The 14,211-nt window shown below is 43.1% G+C and overlaps 1 protein-coding gene across 1 annotated transcript in view; it reads right to left on the minus strand.

Moving 5' to 3' along the window:
• Positions 1–14,211, minus strand: part of HPSE2 (heparanase 2 (inactive)) — a 165,632-nt gene that overhangs the window by 38,245 nt on the left and 113,176 nt on the right. Inside the window, exons 6-8 of the mRNA XM_018557128.1 lie at positions 13,353–13,400; positions 4,801–4,894; positions 1,612–1,718 (exon numbers count right to left, since the gene is read on the minus strand). Coding sequence (XP_018412630.1) covers positions 1,612–1,718; positions 4,801–4,894; positions 13,353–13,400 — 249 coding nt within the window. The remainder of the gene's footprint in view (positions 1–1,611; positions 1,719–4,800; positions 4,895–13,352; positions 13,401–14,211) is intronic.

The raw sequence follows: 14,211 nt of genomic DNA on the forward strand, positions 1-14,211 counted from the left end.
TAATGTATTCAAATGTTTTACTATTTCTTACCTAGCTATTTAAAACCATTTCTAGCCTAAAATGTAACAACAATGCTGAAGTGCAGTCACCCTATACTTTGAAAGTAATTGTGTCCCTGTGAAGCTCCTTGGATCCTATGCCTCAAGCTGTACCTGGGCTGTTGACTTCTGTCCAAACTGAGATTAAGCCCTGCCCCCTACCAATACTTAGCCCCATTCCTAACTTTCAAATGCAACCTCTGCTGCCCAGTCAAGTTCTGGCATTCCATAGCTGAATGACGTGGGAGGGAGTGTAGAGCAGGAAGGAAATTTGGGTTTATGTTTTGAAAAGAAATTAAGGCTTCATAATCAGTCTGGGTCTAAGATCCAAGTAGCTACAGAGGGACACAAGGCTTGACCTAATCACTAATTCCTTGCAGGTACTAAAAGGCACCTATAATTTAGTGCCAAGTTCACTTTGATACCTGATTTACAAAGCATTTTGTAATGGCAAAAATTAGAGCATTCTGAACATTATAATATCAGTATATTTATTGTTTATTATCTATATGCCACTAAGTTTATTTAAATTAGTAAATTAACCAAAATGAATTGTTAAAACCTAACAGTCAGCAAAATCTTTGCAACACTATACAGAACACAATTGCAAAACAAACTTTACATTCCAAGAAATTTAAAGGAACATTCATGAAAAAGCCTTTTCTAATTTTGGCTAGAGCAGAAAAGCATTAAAACACTTTTAATTGCTGTCTATGTTCCTGTTGAGGTAATCTATCCTCACAATTAGTCACAGTGATCACTGTCACCAGGACAGAAGATGGGAGATCAAACATTTTACAGTTGTTTCCAGAGCAGAAGCAGAAATCTTCCAATAGGAACTACTGTTCCACTGCTTGCACTTCAAGCGTAACAACAGGCTGAAGTCCAAAACAGTTCTCCCAACAGAGCTGCAATGCCTCCTCTCTTCTCTGGTCAATGCCTCTACTCCATGCACGTTCTCCTCCCTGGTCATGTGCATTCACTTCCACCCACACCCACCCACCTCTCTTCCCTGGACACTCTCCTCTGTTTCTATTCATGCTCAGCTTCCTCTTCTGTCTTTCTGCTCAACTTCCATCCCTCCTTTTTCTCCTAACCTTTGTGGTCATTCTCGTGCACTTTCATCTATACAAATAGTCCTTCCGTCTATGATCATTGTCTTCTACTTCCAAACGTTAAATTAACTACAGAACAGCAAATTTGAAATCGTTCCTATCGTGTTTCCTTCTCCTTGCCCCTTGTCTTCTGTTTGGCTCTTTGTATGCACGTTATCCCTCCAGTTCTGTAGGAACACTAAAACCATGTGTTTGGAAGATCGAATTATGCAGATACCAGACTGACATTTTTAGTAGTCCCCGAATGAGCGTGTGACACTTTTAGTAGCCAGTGAAAGGGTGCGTGTAATTAACATCTATATAAGTTTTAATTGCTAAATGTCAACACCATTTGGAATTTAAGACTTCCCCATTCCTATACTATAGTCCTCTTAAAGAGAAGCAAAAGATAAAGTGCCTACAAGAAATGTTTTTACATTTACTGAGATACAGAAGAGTAACTGCCACATTTACTCACAGGAATCCAGCTGCATATGTATCTGATAAATTGTTTGTGCCTCTAGACCATGGAGCACTGATTCCTCCAAGCCATACCTTCTTTCCTGGGGTGTGCATATTTACCACCTGTGGAGAAAACATACACACTTCTGTAGAGGAGCAAAGACGTACACAGTAAGGAACTTTCAGGAAGGCTGTTTTTAATAAGAGCGCACAATATATGCAATAACTGTAAGTACATGCAGAGTAACTCTAACGGCAGAAGGTATATTCTCCCAGTGCATTTAGCAAGAGGCTAAAAGCAAGCAAAATCGTTTTTTTGCAATTTCAAATTTTAACTACTTGCTACACAATGAGCTCAACAGGTCCACTACAAAGGAAGTTATCCTCATCACGCAAGTTACAATCTGACTGCACAATGTCCTTTAGATCTACCAACAACTATGTAGGGCAAGAGCCTGCCTGATTGGATACAGATTGATTTGATAGCCTGGGTAGGTTCTTATATTACACAAATAAAAAAAATATGTGTATAAAAGTCACAGAACTAAAGTTCCCTTTCTTTTCCACAATTTGTACCTACATTAAGCAGGCATCGTCTACTCTGAAAATTCCATGCAGCCATTGCTGGAGCGCATGCACAGACAGTAGGTGACAACAAAGACATTGCAGGGGGTTAACAGAACTGAGATGCATCAATGGTAGAGTCACCTCTGACAACTAAAGCGGGGTATATACGCCTGCAGGCTGAATAAAAAAAATAGAACAGATCCCTCCATCAATGTTTACCAGCGTTGATGGATAAATCCCCTGCTGTTTGCATTGTATTCTGGGCAGCCACTGTCAGAATATTCAAACGGAGCCTGCAGCTGATTGGTTGCCTGCTTCCAACTGGCTCCTTCGATCAGCTGTTCAAGGGATGCCAGATGGAAGGGTGCTGACAATTTGAACTGTGAGGGCGATGTGGCGATGCAAGGGACATACCATCACTGCAGCAGGGAAGGAGAGAGGCTGGAGGAAACGCTGTGACAGCCGACCGGCTCCGAAGATCAGGTCAGTATAACTTTGGTATTTTCCTCCATAGATCAAAACAAGCAGTTAACTCTTGCAGTCAGGTGGTAGCAACACTGCAGGGGTTAATAAAGTTTTTGCCTGGAGTTCTTCTTTAAAGAACTGTAACCAAGTTCCAAGTTTTGGATAGAGTAAGGGAGGGTTATAACCCTGTAAGCCTTTTTTGCCATATGTCCCATAAGGTAGATTTCTTTCACTTCCTATCTGATACCCACAACAGGTAGGTAGAGGAAATCCCTCCGTAGAGAAGGAAATGCTTGGGGGTAACCAGAACTACTGCCACCATTGGAAGATTTCACATCTATTCCTGTTTTGGGCCCACCCAAAATTTGGTATTTTCTTTCACTTTCAGTAATAACCGCAGAACCACAGAAGACAAATAGAGAGGGTGAATCTCCCCAATGGGGACACAAACAGGAAAAAACAAACCTAACACGGGTTTGAATCCCTTTTCACACATAAAAAAAAACCTTTTGGCTTCTGTTGCACGTTAAAGTGGAGCTGCAAGTAGACAGCTAAATGTTCATATAAAATACATACTGTACTGTATATGTGTATAGGTTTATGTGCTTTCAAAGGATTTTTAAAGAAGAACTCCAGGAATTGTTTTTTTTATTAACCCTTGCAGTGAGGCTACCCCTGCACTGCAAGGGTTAAGTGCTCATTTGTGTCAAAGTTACACTCACCCGAAGCTCCAAGCTGGCTTCTTCTTAGACCGGTCCTTTCAAAGTCTCTCTTCTCTGCAGCGGTCTTAGGTCTCGTAAATCACCATGTCTATGCACAATGTATAGACATTAGGACGCTGAGGAAGATTCCAATGCCGCAGTGGAGGAGTAGACTGGCTGGAGGGATCACTGTGACAGCTTGCCAGCTCAGAGCTTTCGATGAGTATAACTTTGTTATTTTAGCGCCTAGACACAAATGAGCACCTAACCCTTGCAGGGCTGGGTTAGCCCCACTGCAAGGGTTAATTAAAAAAATTCCTGGAGTTCTTCAATTTTGACCTAGCCTTTCGTTCTAGTGATCCTTCCCCCTCTGAAAGGCAAGACGATCATTCTGCCACTTCCTAATTCACCATTACTCCTACCTGGTTCAACAATTTAATTCCCTGGCTCAGCTCATCAGACAGTGGTGAGGATTCTTTGTCATTCATTGGCCAGTGATCAGGCTGGACGCGGAGATGTAACATAGAAAGCTGAAGGAGGGATCTGAATGGCTAAATCAGGAAATAGATCTGTCACCAGTGTGGCTGTGCAATGTACATGACATGCATACATCACCAGATACAATTACAGTAAACGCTCTGTTATCGGGTATTCATCTAACCAGAACTCTCATCCAGCCAGGAAAAACAATCCCCTGTGTACTCACTGTTTTGCTGATCTGCGGCATATATTATCCTGGAAACGATCGTGTGTCTCTTTGTCTTAATTGGCTTTTGATTACTGCATTTCAATATTAATATGAAGTCAATGCAGAGTTTATGTTATGATGTGGTATAGTATGGGGGTATAGTATGGTGCTATAGTATGGGGTATGGCATTAGTTAGGACTATTCTTTAATAGTACCTCTTTAGCAACCGGAAACTACATTTATCTGGAATCTACCAAACCCCGTGGATGCCGGATGACAGGGAGTTTACTGTATATGTATTCACTTGTTTGGCTTCACCTGTCAAGCCCATCCAGCTATAGGACTAGGTTCACACCTCAGCGACACCCGGGACGCTAGTGCACACAGCGGTTGCCGCGCTGCCCCATTGATTTCAAAGGGGGGACATTCACACGGCAATCAGTAAAAAAAAAAAGGTACATATATCTTTTTTTGCGACACACGACGTGCAGCTTTTTTCAGTGGGAAACCGCACAATCCGCCCCCGGCAAGACTGGGGTGCCATTAGAAAATAATGGCACCCACAGCGCGATCGGCTGCGGTGGGCGACTCCGTGACCACACGGTCAGGAGTCGCCCAGGTGTGAACCTAGCCTAAAAGAGTGCTCATCCAATCTGCTACCCAGTTACCATTCTGTTATTATAGTTTGTGTGTTGTATTGTATCATTCATATTTAAAAATAATTAGGAACTTGTTTTATAAACAACAACAAAAATAAAATAAATATTAAAAAAAGAAACTCACGCTTTGAATTTTCCTAATCTGTTCTGCCAGAGCATCAAGTAGTCGGGTTTTCAGGAAGTCTACAGCTTTTCCCACACGTGCATCAATATTGTGACTAAAAAGACAATCATATTTTAGTGACATGAACATAGTCAATGAAAACACTTTTTAACTGTTGAGTGCCTGGGCTAGACTCGGCTACGGTCACGTCAGTTCGGGTTCTTGGGTCGTGGATAGAGTGGAGCCAGAAGCCACAATATTCAATGCCGGTGGCCAACCACAGATAGAAATACGAGTGAGAACGTGAAAGAAAATGTGCACAAACTGAGACTGTTAATAACAATACCAGTTGCAGATTGCAGGCGGTCCTGCTGTGTGTGGATTTTATAACTGGAATAATATTTTCACTGGAACTATACTGAAATCTGCCATCTTGAAGTATTGCTGCCTGGTTTGTGCTTCCCAGACTTGATTTTACGGCTACGAGCGTTCATGAAGCTTTGGGAACAATACCAAGGAACTGAGAAGCTAAATATAGGTGGTACATATTCACAGAATGACGGTAGTAATATGAAGCATGCACAGCCTCTAAATACGGTAGAACCCATTTAAAGGGTAATTCCACTTTCCCAGGTGAATGTGGGAAAATTGAATTGCCGCCACCAGTCTTCCCCCTCTCCCCGTTGCCGTTGTTCTTACCTTTAACTGAATGCTCCGTCCCCTTCGTGGCTGCTGCTGTACTATCCATACTCTGTACACAGCAGCGCAGCCCTGCGCTTGGTATTTCAAATTCCTCTCGCAAATCACCCATGGTCATCTAACCACGCTGACCAATCAGAAGCGCTTCTTAACATAAATCACTTCTTATTGGTCAGTGCGGTCAGAAGCACTTTGTCAGGAGTGCCAATGGTTTGGCAGAAGAACAAAGTGGAACTCACTGGCAGGAAATGGCCTGAAGCGTCCGAAGGCAGAGGTACAAAAGGGTTAATCCAAAGAGAAGTCAAGTCCAATCCGAGTCGAGGCAGGCAGCAAAAGTTCAGGGGCGAAAGGCAGTCCAAGGTCGGCAACAGGAGGTCCAGATAAAGGGGGTCAGGAAACAAAGCAAGGCACATGTACAGGGAGCTAGGAAATCACACCACAGGATGAGATAACTCAGCAACAAGCCAGAGCTCTGGCCAGGTTTTTATAGCCAGGGGGTGTAAGTCCGCCCCCTGTCACCGAGGCAACTAAGAGGCTTCTCTTCACGAGAGCCAATGGCAGGCGAGAGGTTGTATGGGTATGTACGGGAACCTCCCCCCGCTAGGTCCACACCTGAGGCCTAAACAGGTGCAGGCACACTATGCACGTGCTCCTGGGGATGCGCGCACAGCCTGCGTACTGCGCATGCGCACCTGCCGCACGACTCGCGCATGCGCACCTGCAACCCGGGCACCAGTGGTTCTGCCTGGCTGGAGGGAGACCCGTACCCTGCGCCATGCCCGCTGACCCTGGGGGGAGGTGACACCCCTGGTTTCCTGACACACTTCTCATTGGTCATCACGATCAGGTAACCATGCTGACCAATTAATTCTCACCATTTGCGAGTGAAATTTGAAATACCGAGCGCAGGGCTGGTACGGATATATGGATAGTATACCAGCAGCCCCGGAGGGGAAGGAATGTTCGATTAAAGAGCAGTAGTGGGGGGAGAGGGGGCAGATTGGTGTTGGTAATTCAATTTTCCCAAATTCACTAGGGGTGCACTTTATCAGCCCTAATCTTTAGGCAGGTGGTACGTGTCAAAGTAACATCCACATGAATGACAAAACCCAAGGTTTCCCAGCAGAGCACTGCCCAAAGCATAACACTGCCTCAGCTGGCTTGTCCTCTTCCCATATTGCATCCCGGCGCCATCTCTTCCCTAAGTAAGACAGGCATGCACCCAGCCATCCACAAAATGTAGAAGAAAGTGTGATTCATCAGACCAGGCCACCTTCTAACATTGCTCCAAAGTCCAGTTCTGATGCGTACGTGCCTATTGTAGGTACTTGTGGTGGTGGACACGGATTGGCATGTGAATCCTGACTGGTCTGGGGCTACGCGGCACAATAAGCAACAAACTGCAATGCACTGTGTGTTCAGACACCTTTCTATTGGAACACACAGACCAGCCTTTGCTCCTCACATGAATCTATGAGCTTTTGCCGCCCATGACCCTGTTGCCAGTTCACCAGTTTTCCTTCCTTGGACCACTTTTTGTAGGTCCTGACCACTGCAGACCAGGAAAATCCCACAAGAGATGCAGTTTTGGAGTTGCTCTGACCCAGTTGTCTAACCAACACAATTTGGCCCTTGTCGCAGTCCCTCAAATCCTTACGGTTGCCCATTTTTTTCCATTTTGCTTTCAACACATCACCTTCCGGGACAAAATGTTCACTTGCTGCCTAATATATCCCCCCACTTCCAGGTGCCATTGTAATGAGATAATCAATGTTATTCACTTCACCTCTCAGTGGTCATAATGTTATGGCTAACCAGTGTATGTTGTTGTAACATGCGGATGGCACCGTGTACACCTAGCAGAAAAGAAGTTACCAGCACACCATAGTGTCTTCTGCAAAAAATGCCTGGCCTGATGAAGGGATCCTGTAAGGTCTCGAAATGTTGTTCTGTATTATGATACCATGATGAACGTAAATAAAGGCGTTGTTGGCAAAATATGCCATGGTGTGCTGGTAACTTCTTCTCTGGTAACTTGCTGTTCAATGCTCCATTACTGTGAATTGCATTGCAGTGTGTACCACCCTTTGGAGGGATTTCCTCTCACTTCCTGTTGTGACTGTCAGACAGGAAATGAAGGGAAATCTCCCTAGTGGAAACCATATGGCAAAAAAGAAGCTGACGGTGGTTATAACCCTCCCTCACTCTATCAAAAACTTAAAAAAAAAAGTGTTTCAGTTCTACTTTAAATCCATATACACCATTCCATATATTATTTTGTTCTTTATTTGTGAAGTGAAGAGTAGGTCAGATAATATCAGCAAATGTACTTAGTCCTTTTCGATTATGCATGCCATATGACAGTTCACAATTGCCAACCCTTTCAAGACTTCTATATTTTAGTAAGGTGGGCCAGTAACTTATCAACACACAAGGTTCTACACCATATTTCCACCAAAAGTAACCTATGACTTCATTCTATTTTTGCTGGTGTCTATGCACAACAAAACACTTCAATACAAGTACAGACTGCACAAAGGTCGGGCGGAAAAACAGAAATCCCAAATGCAATATTACCGTTTTTTCTTGCCAGTATTTTTTTTTTTCTTCCTTTCCAAACCTTTTGATATCCTCTGAATACGCTCATTATTTTTAAGCCATTAAAACCATTGGATATCTTTCAGAAGCTCAATGGCTGATTAGAACAAATTAATTGATGTAAATAGAAATGCTGGGCCTAATTTTGAGCTCCTGTGAGGTTTCCAGGAATGAAACAGAAAATCTGTTTATAATTCTTCCCTCTGAGTTGTCTGGATTATGTAGCCCCTGCATTTTGCCCTGAGGAATAAATCCGCAGTCATGGCGTTCCTATACATTCTACAGATTGTATTTCTGATTTGTGTGAGCTCTTTGAAAAGAAAGGAGCAGGCCGTTTGTTGTAATTCTTGGGTCTGTTTCACACATTCGGAGTTCTCTGCTCTGTGAAACTCAATGATCCATCAATACAAAAGCAGAAAATTCCATCAAAGATACCACAAATTAAAGAGTAGGCCATACGATAGCAGACCACATGTTTTCCATGCATACCCCACACTAGTCTCCCATTTAGAGGAGCTGTCTCTCATTTGTTACCAAATCACTCTACCCGTCTTTCCTCCTCTGTTGTTCCTCTTTTCGATCTGATCTACAGATATCCATGGAAAGGTTGTATTTCAATACAGTTCTTAGGGAAACCAGGGTTTTCCAAATTTAAGGTACATTTTTCATTATATAGTAAAAAAAAAACAAAAAAACAGTGGTGATTAAATACAACCAAAAGAAAGCTCTATCTGTTCCCAAAAAAATGTATAAAATATATTTCAGTACAGTGTTGAATGATGGAATAAATGTCAGTCAAAGTACCGCAGCGCTGAATACTGAAAAATGGCCTGGCCAGGAAGGGGGTGTAAACACCCCGGTTTTTAAGTGGTTAATGAAGTTAATGAGAGAAGCACAATCCTCAGATTTCAGTCCTTACTCTTTCTATAGGACAGATCACTGAGAAGGTGTCTGGAATCAGCCATTTTGCCTGCTGCAGCAAAACATCTAAAAGGTAAGAAATAGTAAAAAGAAAAACCTTTGACTTTATGCTGTGTTGGGAACACATACTAAATATATATAGCGGTTTTCTCAAATTTGACTGCAAAAGTGGAAACAAACTTTAAATGAGACAGTAAAAATTAAAAATGTGCATTCACTAGAAAAAAAAATCCATTATGGTGTTACTTTATTGGACAAGGATTTGGTCTATTGTAACAGATTACTAGATGGGGTTGGGCACGACCCCGTTGTCATGGTGCACATCGGCACCAATGACAAAATAGGAGGAAATTGGAGTGTCCTTAAACAGGAGTTCAGAGACCTAGGTGCTAGGATGAAGGAAAGGACCTCCACGGTAGTTTTCTCAGAGATACTGCCGGTGCCAAGAGCCACTCCGGACAGACAGCGCGAGTTGAGGGAGCTTAACAAGTGGCTCCGGAGCTGGTGTCAGAAGGAAGGTTTTGGTTTCCTGGAGAACTGGGCTGACTTCGCAGTCGGCATGGGAGAGTCTTAGAAAACAGAGCGAGCTCTCACAGTAAGATTGCAGCTGGACTTAGCGCTCCTTCCAGGTGCAAACCTTTCTGGGGCCCATGGGGCACAGCACAATCCTTGCTATATAAGCTTGCTGAGTGAGGAACAGCTGCTTATTCAATAGAACAAGGAAAAAGTGACAGCAAAGTGCTATTTACCAATACTATATTTTATCAATTTGTTGAATTGACTAAATAGTGATAAGACCAAGAGCCATTAAATAACGCGTCCTTTAAATACATAGATACATAGTTCACCGCTGTTGTTAAAACTGTTTCTGTGCATGATATAACTTCCCTTATAGATATTTCTATGTGGGGGTCTCCATTGTTCTATTCTCTCTGATAAACTCTACAGAATGGTCCCATTTCAGCTGTTTCTGCACTACGACCCGTCTTATCTAAAGGCCAGTCCAGGACGTGGATGTAACACTTATTCACTTTCATTAGAGTTCTCGGCAGAAGGAAATGGAAGAATCTCTTCGGAATCTCATGTTCCAAGACAATATCTTTTAAAGTTTTGAAGCTACAAGATAGAAATCAATCATCTGTAGGTTGTCCACAAAAATTATATTCACGCGGGTACTAAAATAAACTGAGCTGTAAACGGACTGTGACTATTGAGATACTCCGCTGTTTTCTGTATATTCTGCGCAGTATTGATCCTTTAATAAATATATTTTCTTGATAACAAAAAATAGTAACTGGGCTAATAAAGGCAGAAACAATCATTGGAGGGAATTCATATATTTCCATCAAATCCCTATGGTGTAACACAATTCCATCATCAGGGCCATGGTTCTAATTTATGTTGTCCTAGTAGTACAATGCTACCATGCTTCATTACTCTGCATTCTCACTTTTAAAATATAAAAAAATCTTTCTATGATATTTTACACCCCTATAATGAATAATTTAAATCTGAACTCCAAACAGCTAATATTTGGATGAAATACATAAATAAGAACTATTTTAGCTCTCAAAGGATTGGTATTTCTGCAGTGGCGTCACAAGGGGGGTGCACCCGGGTGACACCATTGGAGGGGGTGACACCAAAATGACTGTCATTTTGGTGTCACCCCCTCTAACAAGTCAGGGACTTGGTCATGAGCCGAGAGCCCGATAGTGTCAGATGATAGAAGGGGACCCGGCAGCATACCTCATCCTGCCAGCCGAACGTCCCCTCCTCTCTCTGCCAGCATCCACCACCAAGATGGCCACAGGCAGGCGTCAATTAGATGGCCGCGCATACGCAATGCCATCATTGGGCACGCACGTGGTGACGTCACGCGCATGTGCGATGACGTCACGGCTAGGTGTCACCCGGTCTCCGCTCTGGGTGACACCCCGCCTCGGGACGCCCCTGTATTTCTGTCTACTATTCTGCCACACAGCGCAACCTTGCAGTGCAGGGGTAGCCCCATTGTAAGGGTCAATCATAATTTCCCCCCAGAATTCTGCTTTAAGTAACAGGTCTTGTCCCGCCCCCGCCCTGTGACTGGACAGTGAAAGGAGAAGCAGCAGACTGATGAGCTCATCTCTCTGCTTTTTGTTAGCACTTGAGCACTGCAGCAAAAATGACTGGCTCCATGTGCTGCTTTAACCTCTCTGGATCTGAACTGTACAGGCAATTGGAAGGGGCTGGTACCAACTGAAATTCAGGTATTTACACCGATTTCAATGTACATTTAATGATGTATTAATGAATACAGAACTGCATTAATCTTTGTCTTTTATATCGACCTTTGAAGAAGAAATCTGGTCATTTAAAAAATTTACCCTTGCAGTGAGGCCACCCCTGCACGGCAGGGGTAACTGTTTGTCATTCTCTTTAGTGGCTAGAAGAAAGCAAACATACTCACTCGATCTTCGATCCCACCTGGCTGCTAGACCGACTCTTCTCCCCTGGGTCTCTGGAGGTCTAAGGACCATTGACATCATTACATCTTATGCAGGGCCATTGACTTGCATTATATGTGCGTACGTTGCCAGAGCGGAGGAGGAGAGAGGTGAGTGCTGACTGCGGTGGGACCGAGGCTTAGGTACCCTGTTTCCCCGAAAATAAGACCTACCCTGAAAGTAAGACCTAGCACTATTTTTCAAGATTCCTGTAATATAAGACCTACCCCGAAAATATGACCTAGTTTGGTGGTAGAATGTGAAGGGGAACTTGAAGAGCAGGAGAGATGGTATCAGCCTGCAGGGACATACTGTGTTAAGGGGATGACAGGGGACTCCCTCCGGCCAGCACAGTGACAGGGAGCACTCCAGTACCAGACTTCACCAACTGCTGTCCCCCTGAAGGCACTGCTTAATGTAATGGTACTGTACTGTACTGTAATGTGTACCGGTGAATGGTACCGTACTTTACCACGCTGTCCACTGTCTGATGTCCCCACTGCTGCACAGCTGTCCCTGATGGCAAAGGAAGCCGGCGCTGTAGAAAGCAAGGCTGCGGTGGCGGAGTGAGCAGAGCCGCATTAGCCGATACTTACTCTATAGCGCCAGTTACTGTGACAGGCGGAGTGACACCAGATAACTTTGGATTGTTGTACATTTTGTTGCACATTAAAAAAAAAATAAGACATCCCCTGAAAATAAGACCTAGTGTGTTTTTTGGGGGCAAAAAAAATGGGCAAAAAGTGTCTTATTTTCGGGGAAACACGGTATGTATATCTGCTTTATTATATCCCCTAGACAACAAGAGCACTTAACCCTTGCAATGTAGGGCCCCACTGCAAGGGAGAGTTTTAAAGATGCCTGGAGTTCTTTTCTAATTTTTATAATGAAATGTATTTGCCTTCTCAGCCATTGAACTAGAGAGTTTGGTTTAAATGCTTTCATCTGAACATAGTGTGACTTTTATTACATGCTTCCTTGGGCTCACATACAAGATATAACCAATGACCTTCAACAGTTCAAACGTGTCGGTGGTCACTAAAAGTCTATGGGGCATATTTTTAAAACAGTAAATGTGACATTCACCAAACAGAGCAGGTGATTCTTCCTGATGCATGTGTTTTAAATGACAGTGATTGATATACCTGCAGTGAATGTTTGGTGAATGCTACATTCACTGTTCATAAATATGTCCCTTTGCATCCAATAAAAACATGGTCATTACATAGAGCGAATGACAAAAGCCTGCTGGAGTAATGGACATAATTCCACTTTACACCTTTCGCAATGCCTAGCAAATGTAAATTGGACTACATTCAAGTCCTGTCAGGGAAAAGGAGGTGAAGGTTACACAAGAGCTATTCATGATAAGAGGCTGAACATGTAAAATTCAGTCAGTGCGATGCAAAATAGACTTGCTGCCAGATTCAGACTTTTTGTGTATTTTTCTTTCAGAATATATGTTTGCAGACCAGATACAATGTGATTCCCAGAAGTGCTGTAAATTACTTTTTTTTCAAGGCTGCAGAGAAAGAAAGACACCTATGGAGAAACATTCAATTCAGCCAAATTTCAACAGAAGAATGCTAATATTTCATGTAAAACGCGGGTCTTAATTTAATATAGAATGATTACCTTATATATAAAATCAGCAATAAGGCTCAATTTCCTATATAATGATTAAAGGAGAACTATGGGGTTAGGGCTTTTCCCCATAGTTCTCCGTAGGATAACAAACTAGCGTCCTCCCATCACCCTAAGCTCAGTATACCGCGAGCTACAGTATAGTCAAAGGATTCTCCATATTACAAAATGAGCCCAGTGAACGGTAATAAAAAGGGATGAAATAAAAATCTGAATACCTACTGTTGCCAGGTAACTGCATCCACTGCTTTACCAGCAACCTTCATGAAACTGCAAAAAAACACAAAAAAAGATAATTACCAAAAGAACACATCATTTTCTTTATATCGCAATTATGAAAAAGATTACTTTTATTACTAGTGCCTATTTGAAATCATGCAGTGAATGTTCTATGTGCTCATGGTTTGCAGTAACTGTGATGCTCATTCTGGAAATGTCCTGTTAATTTAAAAATATGATACAAACATCTGCTTTTAAAAAAAAGGTCTTGTTCTAATGTCACTGATAGATGCCCAACACTGAGCGGTAAGGAGGTCAGCCTTTAAAAATTGGCTATTCCATCTGTTATAGAACAATCCAAATCAATCCAAAGTTTTTTTGCATGCTGGCTTGTGAGTGTGCTGGGAAACCTTTTGCTATTACTGTTTAAAGCCCTTCCATGTGCACCTTGCTGTAAAGCTGGTAACAAATTGATGAGTGTGTTTGCCATTTGTTTTGCTTGACTGATTTGGTGCAGTGACGCATGGGGGGTCTCAGCTACCATTGTGATGTGCGGTGTCCCTTGTGCGTACCTGTGCCTTTAAAGGAGAACTATGGGGTCAGTGTTTTTCCCCATAGTTCTCCTAAGGGTACCGGGAGGACACAAACTAGCGTCCTCCCGTTACCCTAAGCTCAGTATACCGCGAGCTACAGCTCGCAGTATACTGAGACGCCGCAGCCGGAGTGGATCCCGACATCGATGTTGAGATCCGCCCAGCTGCATGAGTGACAGCTGGCTCTGCCTATCTAGAGGCAGAGCCAGCTGTACCCGCCCCCTCCCCCGTCCGTTCCGCCAGTCAGCGCTGGCGGATCGGAGCGGGGA

Source organism: Nanorana parkeri, unplaced genomic scaffold (assembly GCF_000935625.1).
Source record: "Nanorana parkeri isolate BGI_ZX_2015 unplaced genomic scaffold, ASM93562v1 scaffold2, whole genome shotgun sequence".
Lineage (NCBI taxonomy): Eukaryota > Metazoa > Chordata > Amphibia > Anura > Dicroglossidae > Nanorana > Nanorana parkeri.